The sequence below is a fragment of the Arvicola amphibius genome, chromosome 1 (genome assembly GCF_903992535.2).
Source record: "Arvicola amphibius chromosome 1, mArvAmp1.2, whole genome shotgun sequence".
Classification (NCBI taxonomy): domain Eukaryota; kingdom Metazoa; phylum Chordata; class Mammalia; order Rodentia; family Cricetidae; genus Arvicola; species Arvicola amphibius.
The window spans coordinates 92,899,255-92,923,436 of record NC_052047.1 but is presented as its reverse complement, the minus strand read 5'-3'; the positions used below and the strand labels follow the sequence as shown (position 1 = coordinate 92,923,436).

The following is a 24,182-nucleotide window of genomic DNA, read 5'->3' as shown; positions in this document are numbered from 1 at the left end:
GTTCCTCCATCTTCTGCTCTTGCTGAGGTCATTTTAGGCTCACCTAGAATTTGATCTCCTTCATGGAGAATCCATAGGAAATTACCCAGCTCTATTCTAGGAAGCCAAGGTCAAGATGGCTCAGGTAATTTAGCTTCTGTTAAAGTGCTTGCCTGTGCAAACCTTCCCCTGCTTCTGCTGAGCAAGATACAAGGATGTTGGTTTTGCCTTTAAAAGTTCCTTGCTCTAAATGCTCAGGGATATGCTTAGGTCTGAAATACTTGAATGTAGTCCAAGCCAGCTGCAATAAAGACTTTCAATTGGATTTAAACTATAGCTGTATGGTCATTTCAGGTAGGATTCCCATAACACTATCTGAGAGCTGGGATTTGAGACATACACCACACCATGTCCAGCTCAAGCACTCTATATGTTCTTTCTCTGTTTTTTGACACAGTTTTCTCTGTGTAGCCCTGGCTGCCCCCTGGAACTCACACTGTAGATTAGGCTGTCCTCAAACTCAGAGATCCACCTGTCTCTTCCTCCTGAGTGCTGGAATTAACAATGTATGACAGCACCACAAAGAATATGTGCGATTTCTGAAGGTAATTAACAAGCTTTTCAATGCATAAAATTAACAATGGTTGCCTTCATCACATTATAAAGTAACTAAAGGTCTCTTATATAGGTATTAACCTGTCTGTTGTTTTTAAAACTGCAGCATTATGTGGAAACAGGCTGGCCTCACAATATAGCTCAAGCTAGCCTTGAACTAGTGGTCTTCTTGTCTCAGCTTTCTGAATGCAGAGATTAAAGGTATGAGCCACTATACCCTGCTTTGGAATCTAATATATTACCACCCAGATAACAATAATAGCTCAATGGTTGTGACAATCAAAACTTGTTTTCAAATAGTGGCCAAAATCCACACACACCATTGAAACACCACTACTGTGAATGAGATGAATAGGAAACAACTGCCAGGCTCTGAGCCATTCTCTGGGAAAATAATGTTCTCCAAGCTCTTAGACCTACTGAACTAGGAAACAGGAAGAGCACAAGAACTTGTAAGTAAAATGAGGGTTAAGGGTGAGAATCTCTGATCTAGACACACCCGCCATGTGGTGAGGTCTTCAGAAGAAATTTGAACATAGTTTCAGATGCACAGTCATAGTTTCCTGTTTGGCATATGCACTTCTCTTTTGATTTTTCTCTGTTCCCAAATCCACTGTCCCGCAAGAACAGATATTTGTTTTTGGATGCTGCAAGTACACAATTAGTAAAAGCATATGCAAATACCAACATTGTGGATTTCATGCAGGAGAACATTCCCACATTATCATTAAAGAAATTCTCAACTGGAAGGCTTGGAGACTCCAAACAGAAAACTATGCATCAACAGAAACATTCTCGCAGTCTCAGTACACTTAATTCAGGAGCATATTTTCCTCTGGAGGCTTTAGGTTAAAAAAGTTTACTGAAATGGAATTTTCCAAGAAACTAGAAGACATATACACACACACACACACACACACACACACACACACATATAGGTTTATTGGTCAAAGACCTATTCAAACTCCATTTTTGGAGACTCATTTTATGCAAAAATAGACATGAAACAATTCTCATAACTTAAAACATATAACCTCACAACATATGGTAAAAATTAAATAAATATGAATAAATATGTAGGAATACCTTGCATATTTATGTTGAAACTTAATTTCTTACATAAAATCTCCCACTGAGTAGTCTTTAATTTTACCTATCTTAAAAAATTTTTAATAAGTATAATAAGTTTTGAAAATTTTGTTTTAGTATAGTCATTTAAATATCAATCACCATGAATGACTAGTAACATGTTGATGGAAGTTTCTATCTTGCCCAATCCCACAGCCATTCAGTCCAAAAAAAAAACCACACAGAGGTTTATATTAATTATAAACTGTTTGGCCTATTAGCTCAGCTTCATTATTAACTAGCTCTTACAGCTGAAATTAACCCATAATTCTCATTTATGCTTAGCCATGTGGCTTGGTACCTTTTCTCAGTGAGACATTTCATCTTGCTTCCTCTACATCTAGATCTATGCCTTTCCTCTTCCCAGAATTCTCTTAGTCTTGTCCCACCTATACTTCCTGCCTGGTTACTGGCCAATTAGTATTTTAGTAAACTAATATGAATGACAAATCTTTACCATGTACAAGAGCATTATCTCACAGCATTTCCCCTTTTTCTTATCAAAACAAGAACTCTGAATCTCCTCTGTTTAGCTTTTTTCCTTTCCATTATACAACTTGTAAACAACACTCTAAACAAAGACAAAAATTCATAGTAACATACACTTGTAATCTCAGAATGTGAAAAGTTATGGCAGGAAGACCAAGAGTTTTAGGACAGCCTGGGCTATATAGAAAGAGCCTCTCTAAAGAAGTAACAACAAAACAATCAGTTGCAGAATTTCAACCCAGCTCACAGTGATATGAGATTCCCCTTGTAAGCTGTGAATACCACTGGCTAATAAAGAAACTGTTTTGGACCTATTACAGGGCAGAACACAGGTAGGCAGGAAAAACTAGGCTGAATGCTGGGAGAAAGAAGGTGGAGTCAGTGAGAAGCCACATGGCCCCACTGGAGGCAGACATCAGAACTTTACCCAGTAAGCCACAGCCTCGTGGTGATACACAGATTAATGGAAATGGGTTAAATTAAGATATAAAAGATAGCCAATAAGAAGCTATAGCTAATGGGTAAAGAAGTAATTTAATTAATATCGTTTCTGTGTGGTTATTTTGTGGCTGGGCTTCTGGGCATCCAGGAAAGAAACAAGCCGCCTCCAACTACATCACAGGGTATACCAAAAACTGATATAATATATATATATATATATATATATACACACGCACACACATATGTGTATATATATAATAGTATATACTGACAGTAGAGATAGAGTAAATAGAATATGTTAGTATTTCCCTTCAGAGATGATAGCATATTATAGAGAGAACCCAAATTTGTGAAGAAAAATTAAGTTCAACATTCTTTTGAATATAAAAATATTTTGCTTATATAACTTTATGAAAACAAAAGGATATTACTGAGTAAAAACTGTCAACTGACCACTGTCTATAAGATCAGTAGGTTAAACTTATGAACAGACACAATTCTTAGAGAAAATTACTATCCTTTCCTCACCCTTTCTACATGTAGAGAAATGCAAATTCTGCCTAATTTACTATATGTTCTATAACAAATCCACAAAAAATTTCAATGTAGCAAGAAAACCAAGAGAAGGAAAAGTAGCAGTGTATTTGAATCTGTGCTTTCTCACCCATATGTTGCTGAAGAGCCCAAGAAGAGTTTGCACGAGCAGAGATCATCTTTTCAACAGGTGGTGGAAGTCTCTTCCAATTAGAAAATTCCAAAGTAAAAATAAGGACATCATCGTTGACTGAGTTAACCCTGTATAAACAACATGTTAACAGGCCATCAAAAGCAAAATATTAACATATTTAGGGCTAGTACTAAAAGCAAATATCACATTCCTTTTATACAAGAAGAACTTAATGATGAGACTCCTAGGACAGAGAGGGCTGGAGAAAACAAGCTCCACTAGGAGCAGAAGCAAGGAGCAAATCCAGTCCTGGGATACTGGCAGACCAGAATTGAGCCAATGACCTGACTCAGAATCTGCGATCTCCACCAGAACCGGAGTGGGACTGAACTACTTACACAGAAAAAACAAGCTACACCAAGGAGCAGAAGCCAGGAGCAGACCCAGTCCCGGGATCAGGACTGAGCCAGTAAACTCCAAGGGAACACGGAGTAACCAATGGGGAACTAGAACTGTGACACTGACTGTACCATGAGAATCAACCATCTGAGCTTCGGATTCACTGGCACCTAGAAGACTCTTCAACAGAATCTCAGACAGTCCCAACCACGCCTATTAGAGGAAAAGAAGAGTAGAAAAGGTAAGATCACACACTACACCACAGAGAGCAACACAATACCAGTAAAAACTAAAGACCCTACAACAGCAAGACCTGAACAACCAAATATGGATAAACCAGAAGAAAATGATCTAAAAAATAACCTCAAGAGAATGTTTGAAATTCTTAAAAATGAAATTAGAAATTCCCTTAAAGAAATGGAGGGGAAAAAAACAAAAAATTGGAAGATATCACCCAAACACTTTAAAAAAAAAAAAAAAAACAAGAAAAAGAACTCAAACCTATAAAAGAAACTATTCAGGACTTGAAAACCGAGATAGAAAAAATAAAGAAAACACAAGCCGAAGGAATTATGGAAACAGAAATGATGAGAAAAAGATCAGGAATCACAAACACAAGCATGAATAATAGATACAAGAAATGGAAGAGAAAATCTCAAGCACTGAAGATACAATAAAGGAAATAGACTCATCAATTGAAGAAAACATTAAATCTAACAAAAGCTTAACCCAAAATATCCATGGAATGTGGGACACCATAAAAGGGCAAAATCTTAGAATAATAGGTATAGAAGAAGGAGAAGTTCAACTCAAAGGCACAGAAAATTTATTTAGGAAAATCATAGAAGAAAACTTTCCCGAAATTTGAAATAAATAAATAAATAAATAAATACATAAAAAAGAAACTGAAAAAAAGAAAGATATGCCTATGAAGATTCAAGAAGCTTACAGAATACCAAATAGACTGGATCCAAAAAAAAGACCTCTTACCACATAATAATCAAAACATTAACATACAGAGTAAAGAAAAATATTAAGAGCTGCAAAGGAAAAAAGCCAAATAACATAAAGGTAGACCATCAGAATTACACCTGACTTCCCAGTGGAGACAATGAAAGCCATAAGGTCCTGGTCAAACATTATGCAGACATTAAGAGGCCATGGATGCCACCCCAGACTACTATATCCAGCAAAACTGTCAGTAACCATAGAAGGACAAAACAAGATGTTCCATGACAAATCTAGATTTCATCAATACCTAGCCACTAATCCAACCCTACAAAAAATACTAGAAAGAAAACTCCAACCCAAGGAAGATGGCTACAACAACAAAAACACACACAATTGATGATCTCATTACAGCAACTCCAGAAAAAGAAAAAATGCACAAATTAAGATCACCAATGATAAAAACTAAATTAGCAGGAGATAGCAACCACTGGTCATTAATATCCCTTAATGTAAATGGACTCAACTCATTATAAAAAAGGCACAGGCTAACAGATTGGATATGAAAACAGAATCCATCCCTCTTCTGCATACAAGAAACATATCTCAACCTCAAAGACAGACATTGTCTCAGAGTAAATGGTTGGGAAAAAAATAAACCAATCAAATGGACCAAAGAAACAAGCGGGTGTAGCTATCCTAATATCTAACAAAATAGACTTCAAGCTAAGAGACAACGAAGGACATTTCCTATTAGTCACAGGAAAAAATCCATCAAGAGGAAATTTCAACATCTATGTCCCAAATACAAAGACACCCTCATATGTCAAAGAAACACTTTTAAGGCTTAAATCATACATTATACCCCACACACTAATAGTGGGAGACTTCAAGACTTCCCTTTCACCACTGGAGAGGAGAATCAGACAAAAAATGAACAGAGAAATAAGAGAACTAACAGATGTTATGACTCAAATGGACTTAACAGACATCTACAGAATATTCCATCCAAACAGAAAAGAATATAACTTCTTCACAGCACCTCATGGAACCGTGTCAAAAATTGACCACATACTCAGTAACAAAGCAAACCTCCAAAATACATAAAAAATGGAATAAATCAATGTACCTTATCAGATCACCATGGTTTAAAACTAGAAGTCAACAGCAATACTGATTCCAGAAAACCCACAAACACATAGAAAGTAAACAATGCTCACCTGAATCATCAATGGGTCAAGGAAGAAATAAAGGGGGAAATTAAAGACTTCCTAAAATTCAATGAAAATGACCACACAACATACCCAAATTTATAGGACACAATGAAAGCAGTGTTAAGAGGCAAGTTCATAGCACTAAATGCCTACATAAAGAAGCTAAAAAAAAATCCCACACTAGTGAATTAACAGAACATTTGAAAACTTTAGAACAAAAAGAAGCAAACTCACATTAGAGAACTAGATGGCAGGAAATAATCAAAGGGAGAGTTGAAATCAACAAAATAGAAACAAAGAAAACAATACAAAGAATCAATGAGACAAAGAGCTGGTTCTTCCAGAAACTCAAGAAAATAGACAAACCTTTATTCAAACTAACCAAAAAGCAGAGAGAGGACATCCAAATTAACAAAATCAGAAATGAAAAGGGGGACATGACAACGGACATGGAAGAAATAGAGGATCATCAGGTCATATTTTGAAAACCTGCACTCCACAAAATTGAAAAACTTAAAAAAAATGGACAACTTTCTGGATAAATATCACTTACCAAAATTAAATCAAGACCAGATAAGCAAATTAAACAGACCTATAACTGCTGAAGAAATAGAAACAGCCATCAAAAGTCTCCCAACCAAAAAAAGCCCAGGACCAGATGGTTTCAGCTCAGAATTCTACAAGACTTTCAGGGAAGAACTAATACCAATACTCCTCAAATTATTCCACAGAATAGAAATAAAGGGAACATTGCCAAACCCTTTTTATAAGGTTACAACTACCCTGATACCCATATCACAGAAAAGAGAATACTAAGAAAGAAAATTACAGACCAATCTCACTCATAAACATTGATGCAAAAATACTAAATAAAATAATGGCAAGTCGAATCCAAGAAAACATCAGAACCATCATCCACCATGATAAAGTCGGCTTCATCCCACAGATGCAGGGATGGTTCAACATAGGAAAATCTGTCAACAAAATCCACCATATAAACAAGCTAAAAACTAAAAACCACATGATCATCTTATTAGATGCCAAAAAAGCATTTGACAAAATACAACATCCCTTCATGATAAAGGTCTTGGAGAGAGAAGGGATACAAGGAACATAACTAAACATAATTAAGGAAATATACAGCAAGCCAACAGCCAACATCAAACTAAATGAAGAGAAACTCACAGCGATTTCACTGAAATCAGGAACGACACCAGGTTGTCTATTCTCTCCATATCTATTCAATATAATTCTTGAGGACCTAGCTAGAGCAATAAGGCACCAAAGGGAGATCAAGGGAATACAAATTGGAAAAGAAGAAGTCAAACTCTCACTGTTTGCTGATGATATGACAGTTTACATAAGTGATCCCCAAAATTTTATCAAGGAACTTCTACAACTCATAAACACTTTCAGCAATGTAGCAGAATACAAGATTAACAAAAAAAAAAAAAAAAAAAATCAGTAGCCCTCCTGTACACAGATGATAAAAGGGCTGGGGAAGAAATCAAAGAATCAACACCCTTCACAATAGCCACAAATAAAATAAAATATCTCAGAGTAACTCTAACCAAACAAGCAGAAGACTTGTATGACAAGAACTTTAAATCTTTGAAGAAAGAAATTGAAGAAGACACTGGAAAGTGGAAAGATCTCCTATGCTCTTAGGTAGGCAGAATTAACATGGGAAAAATGACAATCTTACCAAAAGCAATCTACAGATTCACCGCAATGCCCATCAAAATCCCAGCAAAATTCTTTAAAGATGTAAAAAGAATGGTACTCACCATCATTTGGAAAAGCAAAAAACCCAAGATAGCCAAGACAATCCTATGTAATAAAAGAACTTCTGGAGGCATCACAATCTCTGACTTAAAACTCTACTACTGAGCTACAGTACTGAAAAAAGCCTGGTATTGGATTAAGAACAGACAGGAGGACCAATGGAACTGAATAGAAGACCTGGATATCATTCCACACACCTCAGAACACCTGATCTTTGATAAAGAAGCAAAAAATATCAAATGGAAAAAAGAAAGCATATTTAACAAGTGGTGCGGGCATAACTGGATATCAACATGAAAATAAACCCATATCTATCACCATGCACAAAACTCAAATGCAAATGGATCAAAGCCTTCAGCATAAAGCCAGCCACATTGTACCTTACAGAAGAAAAAGTGGGAAGTACACTTGAACGCATTGGTACAGGGAACCACTTCCTAAATATAACCCCAGTAGCTCAGACACTGAGAGAAACAATAAATGGGACCTCCTGAAACCGAAAAGCTTATGTAAAGCAAAGGACACAGTCAAATAGACAAAACAACAGCCTACAGAATGGGAAAAGATCTTCATTAACCCCACATCAGACAGAGGTCTGATCTCCAAATTATACAAAGAACTCAAGAAATTGAACACCAAAAGATCACATAATCCAATAAAAAAAGTGGAGTACAGACCTAAACAGAGAACTCTCAACAGAGGAATCTAAAATGGCTGAAAGACACTTAAGGAAATGTTCAACATCCTTAGTCATCAGAGAAATGCAAATCAAAACAACTCTGAGATTCCATCTTTCACCTATAAGAATGGCCAAGATCAAAAACACTGATGACAACTTATGCTAGAGAGGTTGGGGAGAAAAAAGAACACTTCTGCATTGCTGGTGGGAATGCAAGCTGGTACAGCCCCTTTGGATGTCAGTGTGGCGATTTCTCGGAAAATTAGGAAACAACCATCCTCAAGATGCAGTAATACCACTTTTGGGTATATATCCAAAAGATGCTCAATCGTGCCACAAGGACATGTGCTCAACTATGTTCATAGCAGATTTGTTTGTCATAGCTGGAACCTGGATACAACCTAAATGCCCCTCAATCGAAGAATGAATAAGAAAAATGTGGTACATTTACACAATGGAGTATTACACAGCAGAAAAAATAACGACAGCTTAAATTTTGCAGGAAAATAGGATGGAGCTAGAAAACATTATTTTGAGTGAGGTAACCTAGCACAGAAAGACAATTATCACACGTACTCATTCATAGGTGGTTTTTAAACATAAAGCAAAGAAAGCCAGTCTACAAACCACAATCCCAGAGAATTTAGACAACAATGCACACACTAAGAGAGACTTACATAGATATAATCTACATGGGAAGTAGAAAATAGAAAAAGACAAGATCTCCTGAGTAAATTGGAGCATGGGGACTGTAGTGAGGAGACGAGCAGGCCTGATTTTTTGTCTTGCCCAGCTCCAGCATGGCTAGCTCTACACCTGAAATAATGACACACAAACTGTATTCATTTAAACACTGCCTGGCCCATTAGTTTCAGCCTCTTATTAGCTAATTCTCATATCTTGTTTTAACCCGTATTTAGGAATGTGTGTAGCACCACAAGGTGGTGGCTTACCGGGAAAGATTCAGCACGTATGACCTGGTGGCTGGCTCCATGGCATCTGTCTCTGAGAGGAGAGGCATGGCGACTGCCTGAAGCATCTGACTAACTTCCTTTCTTCCCAGCATTCTGTTCTGTCTACTCCACCTATCTAAATCCTGCCCTATCAAAAAGCCAAGGCAGTTTCTTTATTAACCAGTGCGAGTCTTCCATCAGGGGACTTTAAGGGAGGATTGAAGGTAGGGAGGGGAGCAGAGAAAAATGTAGAGCTCAATAAATACCAATAAAAAAAGAAAAAAAGCAAAAAAAAAAAAAAACCTGTGCTAAACAGCAGAAGACAAATACAGTCCTGATGCCCTTGCCCTCGACGACCATGGAGGACCCTAAGTTCTCTGACATTTTAACTCAATAATTCAAGTAAAATATTAACCTTCTCAAAGATCTCTGATGCAGTTTGACAGCTGAGAGGTTTCATCTGTTCAAAAGGACAACCTCACCAAACAAATTTTAGTATAACTCCTACTATGTTCTAAGTAGAGGGTATTTTATGACATGCAAATGCAAATTATTAAGGTGTGTACCTGCAAGTTATAAAGGTCTGAGGACAAATGCAAGTTATCACATTTGTCTCTCCTGTTGTCATTTATAGTCTTAATATTATCAATAAAAAGCTGATAAGCAACAACAACAAAAAAGAATTTAATGATGAACAAAAACAAGACCACAGAAAGTATCCATAAAGCTAGGGCCAGTTCAATAGACATTAATAATCTAGGGTACTCCTAGAAATGGACTAGACTCTGGGCGCAGTTCTCTAAGGGGCCTCACAAGGCATCTCTACCCTCATGAAGAGCAGGCACTATTTTTCACACTGGAAAAAGCACCAGTGTCTTGAGTGAGCTTCCCATTACTTCCTCTCCACTAAGCTCTCTTGCCAAATGTAGTCCTGCCATCCCTATAGACACAGAAACATATAAAAGGATAAAGCTCAAATATTTCCATTCACCACTAAGCTGAATATACAGAAACGATAGCTCCCCAATGCTCCAGCCCCAACCCCCACAGCATTCCCAGGAGTGTGCAGCTCTTCTAAGAACTTTCCTCATTAAAAATTCAGTCCTAAAGGGTGATCCAACATTCAGCTTTAAGAACAGAAATATCAGTTCCACACTAATAGTTTCTCTTCTCTTCTTTCGAAACAGAGGATTCCCTACCAGTCTGCCAACAAGAGCCTTCCCCAAGTGTTAGAAATATTTGAAAACTAAGGAATAGAACAGTAATTCAAAGTAAGTCCCAATTTCTAAAACACCTCTGCTACTTAAATGTCAAAATTCTTTATGCCCTAGATATCTTAAATAATGCATAACTACTTCTGCAGACTTTATAGAAATAATATTCAAGAGAATAAACACACTTTTAAAACTCTACAATATAGGCTGGGAGGTGGTGGTACACACCTTTAATCCCAGCACTCAGGAAGTAGAGGAAGGCACATCTCTGAGTTCGTGGCCAGTCTGGTCTACAAAGGGAGTTCCAGGACACCTTCCAAAGCTATACAGAGAAACCCTGTCTTGGAAAACAAAACAAACAAACAAACAAACAAGACTACAACATATTAAATACTGATTATTAATAGAACATGAAAACTTCAGTATTGTATCTTCCAGGAGTTTTCACATCATTACACACATGAAATTCAGTGAATCCTAACAAAATTACTTCTATAAGTCTCAACTAAGACAGCCTCACGCCTTTTGAAGAAAAACAGGTCTACTGCATTACCATTAGGTCTCAACCCAGACAACTCTAACCTAGGTGCCTATTTAACACATCAAAGCAGACTCTGCCAGTCTCTCAGTATTACAGTCACCTGTTAAAGAGACATCCTGGCTGGTATACCACTCCACCTACCCTAAACTTTCAAGCCGGGTGACAGGGTTATGTCTCTTCCTCTAGCTTCTCTTCATTATATAACCCAGCCATTTTTGTTACACTGACCTCTTGGCTCCTGGTTTACCCCTCTTTCTACTTCTGTCTCTCACCTCTACCTGGGCCTCTGTTCTCCCTTCTATCTCTTTATTAGACCCTCAATTCCTTAGGAACAGTCATGTCCTCCTTTTATTTCCTTTTATTCAATTAATACCAAATAAATTCTTTTCAAGTTCAATTTCTGAAGACATCCAATAGGGAGCAACTGAAGAGATGACAAAAACAGGAGGCTAGAAGTAAAGTTCAGTTGCAGGTTTCTCAGAAAGCACACTGAGAAAAGGAAGGGGTGTACAGAGGGAAACTTGGGTGTCCTCAGACCTCCTCAAACACATGTACACTAATTAATACACCCCACACAAACACAAGCACAAAGAAACAGAAGGTAAAGAAACTAAATAATACTCCAAACTCGTCTCAAAACAACTTGTTTTCTGTATTTGAAAGTATACATGAAATGACTGAATAGAACATAAAAATTGCTTTCCAATTTAAAAAACTCATGTGTGTCTGTGTATGATAACTTGGGGGAGCTGGATCTCTCCTGTCATGTGGGTCCCAATCATCAGGCTTGTAGGCAAAGGCTGAGTCACCTCCCTTAATTCTTAATTCTTTGATACACAAACATGTAAGAAAAAACTGAAAACAGCACAGTTGCCTTAAAAAAACTTTTTAGTTCCCAGTTTCAGTAAAATAAAGACTTATCAGGAAACAAAAAATGACAAAACATATTCCAACACTCTCCTTGGCACATGAGAATTAAAACAAGGTAAAACTTCAATCTGGTTCCTTATTTCCATCTTAACGCTTCCTTTTCTACCTTAATAAACTTTAGGTCTCTCTATGACCCAACACAAAATCATTTGTATAGTTATCTGAGCACACACAAGAAGTAAATCTGTGCACAGCTTTAGTTAATGCAGTGTGAGTGTATTTCACAGTACAGATAATGCCACCGAAACTGCATCTTTATTGCCTGCACAGACCACTGCATCCTACAGTGCAGTCGTGGGATCCTAAGTCAGTGACAGTCCAACAGCAGACTGTGCAGCTGACATTCACTTTCTACTCTTCTCCCACTAAAATATGGAGGGAGGGACTTAGTTTTACATTCATTGTTGGGAAATATTTCTGCTCCATAGATTACAATGCAACAAGCAATTAATTATTCAGACAGATACATTTTTAAGAGTGCTTAAGTCAAGCAACAGACTTACATGTGCTATTAATAAACAACAAAATCTGTTTTGATATATCAGAATCTTTACAGAAGATTTTTCTCCTACAATAGTTCTTTGAATATAACTTGATGCAAGAAGACAAAACATTTATCATATTCAGTATAAAAACTTTACCATTTCAATGAAGGATTAGTGAACAAAATTTGACTACATTGAGAATTTTCATTTCTGCCAGGCGGTGGTGATGCATGCCTTTAATCCCAGCACTTGGGGGGCAGAGACAGGTGGATCTCTGTCAGTTCAAGGCCAGTCTAGTCTACAGAGTGAGTTCCAAGACTGGCTCCATAAATACTGAGAAACTCTATCCAGAAAACAATAAATAAATGAATGAATGAATGAATAAATGAATAAACAAACAAAAAAATTTCATTTCCAAAGTGAAAGTTTCCACTGTACTTCTTTCTAATGAATATAAAATGACTCTTCAGTAGTAAAATATATGAACTAGCATTTTCAATTAAGAAAGCTAACCTAAATAATTAAATGATTAGATTGTTTATTGAGTTCTTAGCATTTTCCCATTTCAATAAATCAAATAAATGGAGTACACACCCAAGAATTTATTGCCACAAAAATCTTAGCTCCTTGTACATGGGGAAAAGGATAGCATATTTTGTAGAACCTTGAGACTACATTCAATATTTCATACTCTCTAGTTGGCCAGAGAACAAAAGGTAACAAGCAAATTTTACTCCTTTTTCTTTCAAAGGTTTTCCTAATTGAGGACTAAGAAGGAACAAGAAAAGTTGTCATAAATTCCCATTTGAGAATAGATGGAAGCTTCTGACCTTAAGTCATAGAACAATTTAATTCCCATGGATGTATGAAGTAGTTCAAGGAAAATGGCTAAGAACAGAGATTTGAGACCCACACAGGACACCCTGGAAACTCTAGGATATGAAGGTTGAAATGACTGGGCTATTTAGATGGAGTTACTCAATGGTTTTAGGTTAAGAACATGAAGAAAGTGGTTGAGGAAAAAGTGGATGTCCTGGAGACAGGCACCACCTGAGTACAGGATAAAGGGGAACTGACTGTCAGAGCTGTCCACGCTACCCAACGTGTTCTGTGAAATTTAAAGCACAGTCAGGGGATTTCTAGAACAGTGAGGGGCATCTGCTGCCAGCTAGCCCCAGAGGAGTGTAAGTTGTGAGATTCAGGGAGACAACAGTGGCATTTACATAACTTTGCTAATTACTAGATATAACTGGCACCCAAAGTATTTCCTACCTCACTAAAATGCTTTTGGGGAGAGTGAGTACTTATGACAAACATGCAAACTTTTTAATTAGAGCTATTTCAATGAATTGTTAGTAATCTTTATATTTCACTCAATTACTTTAAAATAGAGTTTAGTACAAATTAATATAGAATAATAAACGGAATGGCAACCATGTGCATTTGACAGGCAACTATGAATTTTTAAATAATCTCTTGATAGTACAATCAGAGATTCAATCTGTTATTAGCAAAGTGGGATCAGAAGGTTTTCCTCACTTTTCATTGACTTTTCCCCTCAAACTACCTTCTAGGGAACAGTCTCTCTTCACTAGCACATGGTCAGAAAGAGAGTGTCAGAGAGCGATGGCAGTCCTAAGCACAAAACCTGATGAGCATTCCATAATTCCAGGTAGTGATAATGAGAAAGTCACATACTATCATTTAAAGGCTCTTTTTTCACATAATGAGAAGGCACGGGTAGAAAGTAGAGCCCAAAGAAATGCAAACTCTTCTCACAAATAGGGAATGTTCCTCAGAGACAGGGCTCAGCAGGTTAAACCCCAATGACTTCAGTTCAGTTCCTGAAACTAACTCTTGCAAGGCTAAAAGATGTTTCACTACAACTCTACAAAATAACATGTTCTCTATTCAACTGTAGACGTTGGTTCTATTTTCTCATTTGTCAGGTCAAGAGATTTTTTTCACATGCTATATATACTACAGGTACCTATCCCAGACAACTTTTGCTAAGGCTGTAAGTGGGTAGAAACAATCCTGTCACCACAGAATCCTTATTCAACTTCCATACACTCTCTTATGAATGGCTAACCTGAGAAGCAATGGGAACTAAGTAAGACATAGCTTCAGATACTTTGAAAAACGGTATGTAGTGAGGGAAACAAATGTCAGAAGACAAGCTGCTATAGGGTAGAACTATTCTGTCACAGATGTGTTAAGAGAAGCATAAGAAAGTTAAGCATGGTAGCACTCTCTATAATCCCAACACTCAGGAAGTTGACATAGGAGGACCGCAACGTCAAGACTAGTCCAGGCTACTAAGACTCTTGTCTCCAGAATAAAAAGAAGGGCACATTGAGTGGTCAAGAGTAGAAGAAATGTCCCTCAGGAAAGCACCCTGCAAGCTATACCTCTCCTAACTATTTGCAGTCACGTCGTACAGAATTTTGTGCTTTAAGATCAATTTCTATTGTTTGTAGCCCTCAACTCTTTCACCCCAGCATAGCTATAGCGGTCAATACTCTCACACAGCACAGCTATGGCAGTACCCATGCACATGCGTGCGCGTGTGTGCACACACTCACCACTACCCTCCTCCTAGGGCAGAGATCTCAAGACCTGATGGCATGTTTGAGGCAGACTCACTACCAATGGGGAAGGCCCACTAGAAAGATTTCTTACCAAGAGCTGCTGCACAGCAGAGTCAATGGGTCAAATCCAGCCAGCAGGAGATGTGGCAACCACTCTTTATATTTTGTTTGTGCTTTAACTGCATAACTTATAAATTCAGATGTATGATTCCAAGGAGTCAATAGGCAAACTTTCTTCAAAAAGCAGCAAAACATTGAAAACATCTCATACTTCAGGCAGTATGCCAAGTGACGTTCATTTAACTGGGCTCCATACTTCAATAGAATATTCACAATTCCAGAGAAGTCACAGCTTCACCGAAAAGTAAAAGAAAATAGGAACAAAGAAGTTTAAAAGTTAGACTTCTATACAACAAATACTTCCTAAGAAGTTGTTAATAGTAGTTATAACTGCGAACAAGAATGGTAGTTGGCCGGGCGGTGGTGGCGCACGCCTTTAATCCCAGCACTCGGGAGACAGAGGCAGGCGGATCTCTGAGTTCGAGGCCAGCCTGGTCTAGAAGAGCTAGTTCCAGGACAGGCTCTAGAAACTACAGGGAAACCCTGTCTTGAAAAACCAAAAAGAATGGTAGTTGGACACCCAGTGGCTACTTCATGCAATGAGTTAAAATGAGGTCATGAGAAAGAAAATGTTTATATCTCAATCCCACCACACTATTATGCTTTCAACTATAATATTTTAAAAATATCTTGATAAAGAAACCTTTTTTCAAGCTATAATGTTTTCCTCAATTAAGTATTTCTCCTACTTTTTTTTAAAGTTAATAAACATGATAAGTCCCCAAAGATTAATTCATTCTAGAAACCTCCATGATATGTAGCCATAGCCAATTTCCATTGTTTTGTATGTGGTCATGTACCATACCTATCACACAGGAAAGCTTTTCCGATGAACATAGTTTAACTTATAAGTTAAAGTTCCTTATCAAGTACTTCTAGGGAATAAACATGTATCATTTTTGCCTATTAAATTTAGTGTTAAAAAAAGATCATTGAATACTGACATTTATACTGAAATTGATTGAAAGCAGGTGTGATCCTCATTTGAAAGAGCCACTTGGCAAGATCATCAAAACAGGTAGGACTACAAAGAAAACTCAGACCCTGGAGCCACCTAGCTAGCTCTGTGACTCTGAGTTGCTCTACTTCTCCGCCACTATGTGCTATTTATGAAAATAAATAAATAAACTGCTACATATGTAATAAATACATTTATTTAGGTAAATATATTTATACACATTTAAATAGGCTTATGTAAATATAAAGAAAATATATGTATTAAAAATTTCAGACTTCTTATTCAGTAAGAAATTTGTCCAAAAGATAAAATTCAAAGTAAATTGTAATACATTTGTAGAAATGTTATTAGCCATATTCTCTATAGCAGATTTTAGAAACAAACTAAATATTCAACAACAAAGAATCAGGCAAATAAACGTAACATATTACAGTCATCAAAAACTGCAATTCTAGCCGGGCGGTGGTGGCGCACGCCTTTAATCTCAGCACTCGGGAGGCAGAGGCAGGCGGATCTCTGTGAGTTCGAGACCAACCTGGTCTACAAGAGCTAGTTCCAGGACAGGCTCCAAAGCCACAGAGAAACCCTGTCTCGAAAAACCAAAAAAAAAAAAAAAAAAAAAAAAAAAAAAAAAAAAAAAACCCTGCAATTCTGAGTTACATGCTCATATTTTAAATAATGTTAAAATGCTAAGTTTAGCAAAGAATAATAAACATATCTGTTCACTGTGCACATAACTGAAAAAGAAGGTATATAGGAATAAAGTTATTATCCCTTTTAACTTGGCATTATATCATTAAAAAATTATAAATGTTGAAATATTTTCAATAATTATAATACAGACTCTAGAAAAGAACAAGATTTTTATATTAAATAAATACAAAATATCTAATCTAAAGTCATTTGAGAACAACTACTTCTTAAGACAGATAAAACTTGACAAGTGTGGTAGCACATACCTTTAATCTTAACACTTGAGAGGCAGAGGCAGGTGGATCTTTGTGAGTTACAGCCAGTCTGGTCTACTTGGCAAATTCCAAGTAAGCCAGGGCTACATATTTAGACCTTGTCTCAAAAGAAAAAAAAAAAAGATTCTCTAAAAGTTTTAAAAAAAAATTGGAGAAAGCTTATAGTGTATACAAGCCTGGAAAAATCAAAGTATAGGATGAAGTTATTTTTAAGCAAATTATACACTCAATGCTCGTCAATCTCTAAACACTTTTCAGAAGTACCTTTAAATTCAAGCAATAGGCCCAATCATTAATTTGAGGGAAGTATAATAAATAAGAGTATAAAATTTCTTAAAAGTCTGTAAGTACAAGAGTAATAACATATTTATTGTTAATATAAACTTATCCTGTTTCCAGATTCTTCAAACATTTGTAGATCCATTCATCCCCCTACAATGCCACAAGAAAAATTCCCAGAACACTGCTTAACCTTACATGTTCCAAGTTTAACTATAAAATTACTTTCACCCAATGTATTTTCTCTCAATTTGTATACTATATAACAAGCTCAATAAACCAGCCCAAAACTTCTGCCAATTACTGTACTCACACAGTGTGTGTTAAATGGAGAAAGAGCACACTCTCAAAGGGCTTATGAAACTGGCCAGTGCTACCATATGCCCTCCCATTCCATCAAAAGTACGATTTCCAAGAAATAGAGCAAGTATGAAATACACTGAAGAATCACAGAATGGTGTCAGCACACTCTGAGCATCTGGGACAGTTACTGTAAAAGCTCTCAAACACAAAGGCATGCTCAGAGATAAAAGCAACCTTAGTGCTCTATATGGCCTTGATCATTGCATGTCATTTGAGCATAGCAAATTCTCCTAGTTAGGTAACCACATGTTAAAATATAAATAATATTTCTCTTAAAATACATCTATTTCTTTCTACCTCATCTATCTATTTCTCTTAAAATACATATTTCTTTCTATCTCAAGCCCTGATGACAAATTTGGGAAGCTCTTCAGATCCTAGTGGGAGAAAAAGTCTATCCTGCAGACACAAACACCAAGAGTCAACTGTGACATACAGAGACAGCTCATCACCTAAACGGTGAACAATCTGAGCAAGTGAATCATCTGAGCAAATCTGAGAGATTTAAAGACTAAAGCCCAGTAAAAACCTTACTTGAAGGTCATTTTTCACCACTATGGTGTTTCATGTTAGAAATAGACAAAAATATGGTACCTACATGAAAAAAAACTCAGGTTGTCAGACCTGGTGACGAGTGTTTTTATCTAGTCATCTGTCTGGGCCAGTGAAAATGTCTGGACAGAATTAAGTTCTATCACAGCTAGCTATCCGTAACACTGAGTTCAAGAAAGTCAATGAAATTTGTAGTATGCTTATAACCACTTCTGCAGCATTAAAATGATAGCATCTATGGCCACAGGAGTCAGGGGTAGGGTTATAAGGAGAACTGGGGATAGAAAGCACCAATCTGTTAGGGATGTATTGTGGATACTAAAGTGATATTCCTGAACTGAGAGATATTACCATTCCTTAGTGGTCAAGACTCAAAAGAACAAGTAGAATCTGAAAACTGTTCAGTCTTTCAAAGATGGTGTCACCAATTTGTTGTCAGGAAACCATAAATAAAAAAAATCTAAGAAACCCAGGACCAAAGTCCCCATGATTCAGGCTTTTGTTATCCAAGTGTTCTATAGCATAAATGCCAACCTATTGCTCTAAAGGAACAACACAGTAAGGAAGTAAGAGGAGGCTGCAGAATATGATAAACTTTTGGCCAAGAGAATGAGAAAAGCCAGGAACAGATTGTCAAGGGACGTAGGCTGTCCTCACTGAGAGTTTGCATGACGCTGTAACTACAAATGCTGCCAACTACACACACTGTTCTACCTGTAGGTGTACAAAGTTAGAAAACTTCCTTTGTTATTTTCTATACTGCTTATGCTTCTAACATTAAAGCTACAAATCAAGTAGTAATGATTATCAGTGGGAAAGTTGGGGGAATGGAAAGGAAATGAAGAAAGGGAACAAACTGGCAATTAATGTAAACTTTTTGTTTGTTTTTTTCGAGACAAAGTTTCTCTGTAGCTTTGGAGTCTGTCCTGAAACTAGCTCTTGGAGACCAGGCTGGCCTCGAATTCACTGAGATCTGCCTGCCTCTGCCTTCCGAGTGCTGGGATTAAAGGCATGTACCACCACTGCCCGGCCTTCTACTTCTAAGTCTCAGACCAATCAAAATAAGAGCACTGGGGCTGGAGAGATGACTCAGCAGTTAAGAGGACTGGCTGCTAATCCAGAAGACCCAGGTTCGATTTCCAGCATAGTAGCTAACAATGATCCAGTTCCCTTTTCTGACCTCTGCAGACATTTTGTGAATGCAATGCATAAACTTACACGCAGGCAAAACACCCATCTTCATAAAAAAATAATAGAAATGTGTCATTAAGAGTAACAAATGAGGACTAGAGAGATGGCTCAGTGGTTAAGAGCACTGGCTGCTCTTCCAGAGGTCCTAAATTCAATTCCCAGCAAACACACGTTAGCTCACAACCATCTTTAATGAGATCTGGCACCCTCTTCTGGTGTGTGGGCATACATGGAGGCAGAATGTTATATACATAATAAATAAATCTTTTTAAAAAAAGAGTAACGAATGGTTAGGCCTTTAAAAATAACATCTATCTACACAACTGATTTGTATTTTTAATGGAGCACAAGTATTACTTTATATGTTTTTTTCTTATAGTTTTATTATTGCACATGTGTGTCTGTCCATGTAGAGGCCACAAGACAACCTTGGGTATTTTCCTCAGGAAGGCCATCCATCCATTTACTTTGAGGTAAGAGTCTCCCACTGATCTGAAACTCACCTATCAAGCTAGATTAGTCAGCCAGTGAGCCTCAGGGATCCTTCAGTCTCCTGCTCCCTATCTCTGGAATTAAAAGCACACACCACTACACCCAGTATATTAGTGTGGATTCTGTGACTTGAACTCAAGTCCTCACATTTACTCACTGAGCTATCTCCACACCCAATAATCTTAATGTCTTTTTTGTTGTTTGTTTTGGTTTATTTAAGACACAGTCTCGATAGATAGATAGATAGATAGATAGATAGATAGATAGATAGATAGATAGATAGATAGATAGATAGATAGATAGAGATATAGATACATATCCATCCATCCCTGGGTGTACTGAAACTCTCCAAGTGGAAACAAGGCTGGCCTTGAACTTAAAGAGATTCACCTTCCTCTACCCCAGGGTGCTGGGATTAAAAGTGTCAGCAACCACAGTCACCTACTAAGGTCTACAGTAAAACCCTCAGCAATTACCCTCAGCTACTGAAGTCCACTGGAGTCTCAAGGTCAAATTACTGGCCAAACAGCAGCATTAACTCTTCATTTATTCTACTTCACAGAACTGTAGCTGAGTATAAAAATTAAAAGTATGACTTTAAAAATATATTTATTATGATGTATACTAAAAAATGCTACTTAACAAATATGTTAATGTTACAGTAGCTAAAAAACAAGGTTTTATTGTAAGGCTCATAAAATAATAAATAAATTGATTACTTAATTAAAAGGTTTATAGTTGAATAACCTGAAGCAGTTACTGCTTTACTTGATAAAAGTTCCATTTTTGATTCTTGAATCATTTCAAAGACATCAGAGTAGGCCTAAGCATTTATATTAATATATTAAAAGTATTTCCTAACGATGTTATACTAAAAGTATAATCCAGGTCCAAAAAGAGAAGGTAAATAACCTGATGTTATCAACCTCACTTCTGCTAGACTGAACAACATATCCTGAAGCAGGCCTTTTCTAGGTTAGCAACTTAGTACTAACAGAGACACCAAGTTTCACTATGAAGAAAAGTCACTTGGGAATTCAATATAAGCAAATGTAACAAACATACTTACTCCTTTTGGAAAGCCATGCACAGAGGGGAACTGAATCCAAAGACCAAGCACATCTGTGCATCTGGGCTATAACCATTCTGCAGTAATGTTTCCAGGCACTCTTCCCGTCCTCCAAACACTGCTGAGTAAACAGGGCTCACTTTGTCTGGACCAGTGTCACAAGCCCGGTTAGTAAGCGGGATTAACAAATCCAAGATCCTTCAAATACACAAATGGGAGGAATATTTACTATAGTAGATTTGTCTGTTGTCCTTGTTCCCTATTATTTGTTTTACCACCATCATTACCTATGCTTCCAAATCCAATTTTATGTTTAGTATTTCAGGACCTAATAAATCATTTAAATACTTATTACATTAAATATGAAGTAGCTGGGATATTGCCCAGAGATAGAATGCCTGCCTACTATGCTGAAGGCACTGGGTTCAATTCCCAGGACTGGGGATTGTATGACCAGTTGTGATAACACATGCCTATAAGTCAGCAGTCAGAGGCTGAAACAGGATAGTCAGGAGTTCAAGGCCTGACACAGCTGCATAACAAGTTCCAGGAGCCAGAGCTACCTTGCAAAGTTCTGTTTCACAAACAAACAAATAATAACAAAAAATAAAATGAAGTATTTTCCTTCTTAAACACTAATTGGTTTTGTTTCCCATTAGTAAGATTTTTTTTTTTTTTTTTTTTGGTTTTTCAAGACAGTTTCTCTGTGTAATAGTCCTAGCTGTCCTGGAACTAGCTCTTGTAGAGCAGGCTGGCCTTGAAATCACAGAGATCCACCTGCCTCTGCCTCCCGAGTGCTGGGATTAAAGGTGTGCACCACCACCGCCTGGCCTATTAGTAAGAATTTTTAAATTGTGAGTGGCAATGAAATGAGAAATTACATTTTTAATCAGAAGAAATTAAAATTTATAGTAAAATATTACATGTTCAGAAAAAAATGCAATCATTAACATCCAAGGTATATCAATAAAGAAGTGGGCTGCTTTCCTGCCACAAACAAAACCTAAAATAACAACCGCGGGATAACTAAAACCATAGATGGACCATCTTTAATGCAAGTTTGGATGAAATAAGTGGCAAGAGAATTCTCAAAATTGGGTACAACTAAGGACAATTTTTATGAGAGTTTTGGTATCAATTTAAGCTGAGTATAACTGTTAAAAGATTTTGTAAATAAATCACAAGCAATTAGAGAAACTTAATCTAAACCATTTTTTGTACGGACACAAAATTGGGTGTAGACCTGGGAAATGTTGGAGGAGTGTGAATGTGGTTCAAAACACGTATGGAAGTCCCAAAAAATGGTAATAAATTTTAAAATGCAAGTAGAATATCAAAGTTGAAACCAAGTATTTTATTAAAAGAATAGACATGATGCCTCTTAAACATAATAAGATATGTCTAAGTTTTAAAGATGAGCTAGCAAAAGCATCCTGTCACACGGCTTTCAGAGATCTGTAAGGGCTCCATCTTCCTACTGTCCAAAGACAATGATAGTTCTGCTATTTTTAACTGAACAACAGTAATGATAGCTATAGAAAGTACTATTGTGTAATTATGACCCTAAAGACTGTAAACATGATTTTTAAATCTGTCCATACTGATTTATGGAAGGGAACCTTATTCTTACTGACATAACCAGGTCACTAACTACTAACATTTCCATACTCCCCAATATACTCTCTCTAAAATATGCTAAAAATTTTCTAGGGACTTTTAGCAAAGAGTTCCAGAAGCAGGAGACAATACCAGACTGGAGGTGAGATTAGGTAATAAATCTAATCAAACGGTTTAGGATGGGATGGACTACTCATCACACATAAAAGCTTCCTGCAGGGAGATACTACATACTGGTAAGGCCATCATCCTGCTAGCTGAAGATGTGTAGGTTAAAGACAAGGAGGAAAGGGAAAGGACTGCCATTAGCTGAAAAAACCCTGAGAAAGATCCAGTACCTATTCCATCTCTACTCATTCTTCCTCAAAACTTTAGAGGAGCTGAGGAGATGAAATCAGCATGGGGAGATGAGGAAGAAATCTAGGCATCCCACAAATTGGTTACAGAAAGGAAGGACCAAGGACTTACCTGGAGGTAAAGGTATGACTCAGATCTACCCTTAATTTGCTTTTAATTCGGAGAACATTTTTATTCCACTTTGAACACTTACTTTGTATGGCCCATTTGTGCAGCAGCGTGAATAGGCAACTGCCAATTGTCTTCATTGCAGTAAAGATCAGGATCTGCCCCACCGGACAGCAAAAGTTCCACACATTTTATATGACCCTCCTGTGCAGCAATAAACAATGGAGTAGCTTTGTCCAAGGCTTGACAATTGATATTTGCACCTAACACGAAACAAAATATTAAACAATAATTCTCATAGGTGGTTAAAAATACGGTAACACAAATTTCAAACTGCCACAAAAAGCTTTCATAGTGCAGCAGCTTCCACCCTTAGTGGATGCTGTTAGAGAAAGTATACGTATTTACTAACCTGTTGACAATCATTTAAATTGTTTTCAGTCTCCAACAGTAAGAGCACAAATAATCATTTATATTTTAGAATGCACTTTTATACGAAAAAAAAATATTCCGTGAAGGCATGAAGGATATTCAAATCCCTCTTCCAACAATACTTTGGTTTCAAAGTACAGATAGCATTTAAAGATTTATTTCAATGTGTATTCATGATTTGTGTATATGTGTATGTGTGTGTCTATGTATATACCTATCTGTGCATGTGCATGCAAGTATCCATAAGGCCAGAAGGGTGCATTGGATCCCTTGGAGCTAGAGTTCATAAATAGTGAGCCTACCTAACATGGGTGCCGGATCTGAACCCCACCCTTTTGCAAGGGCAGCACATGCTCTTAGCCACTGAGCCAGCTCTCAAGCCCAAAGTATAAAGATTTTAAAGGAAAGGAGGCTAGATGTAGTGATGAAGGCCACAATTCCAGCTCTTGGGAGTCTGAGAAAAGAGCACTATAAGTTGGAGGTTAGCCTGTCTTTAAAAAAAATAAGAGGGCCTTTTTGTCTGGGCTGCGACCCTGGGCTGCCTGGAATCCCTGATCCTGTGCCCTGACATTCCATCTGAACTGGCCATCCACCCAGAGGAGTCAGACTCTGGCCTCC

General features: G+C 37.2%; 1 protein-coding gene across 2 annotated transcripts in view; it reads right to left on the bottom strand.

Annotated features, from left to right (window-relative positions):
• Positions 1 to 24,182, bottom strand: part of Asb3 (ankyrin repeat and SOCS box containing 3) — a 104,954-nt gene that overhangs the window by 15,506 nt on the left and 65,266 nt on the right. Inside the window, exons 6-9 of one of the 2 annotated variants that reach the window (XM_038316869.1) lie at positions 23,218 to 23,395; positions 21,051 to 21,248; positions 15,150 to 15,410; positions 3,317 to 3,447 (exon numbers count right to left, since the gene is read on the bottom strand). In XM_038316869.1, the coding sequence (XP_038172797.1) occupies positions 3,317 to 3,447; positions 15,150 to 15,410; positions 21,051 to 21,248; positions 23,218 to 23,395 (768 nt within the window). The remainder of the gene's footprint in view (positions 1 to 3,316; positions 3,448 to 15,149; positions 15,411 to 21,050; positions 21,249 to 23,217; positions 23,396 to 24,182) is intronic. The other variant, XM_038316878.1, reaches the window with a different exon arrangement.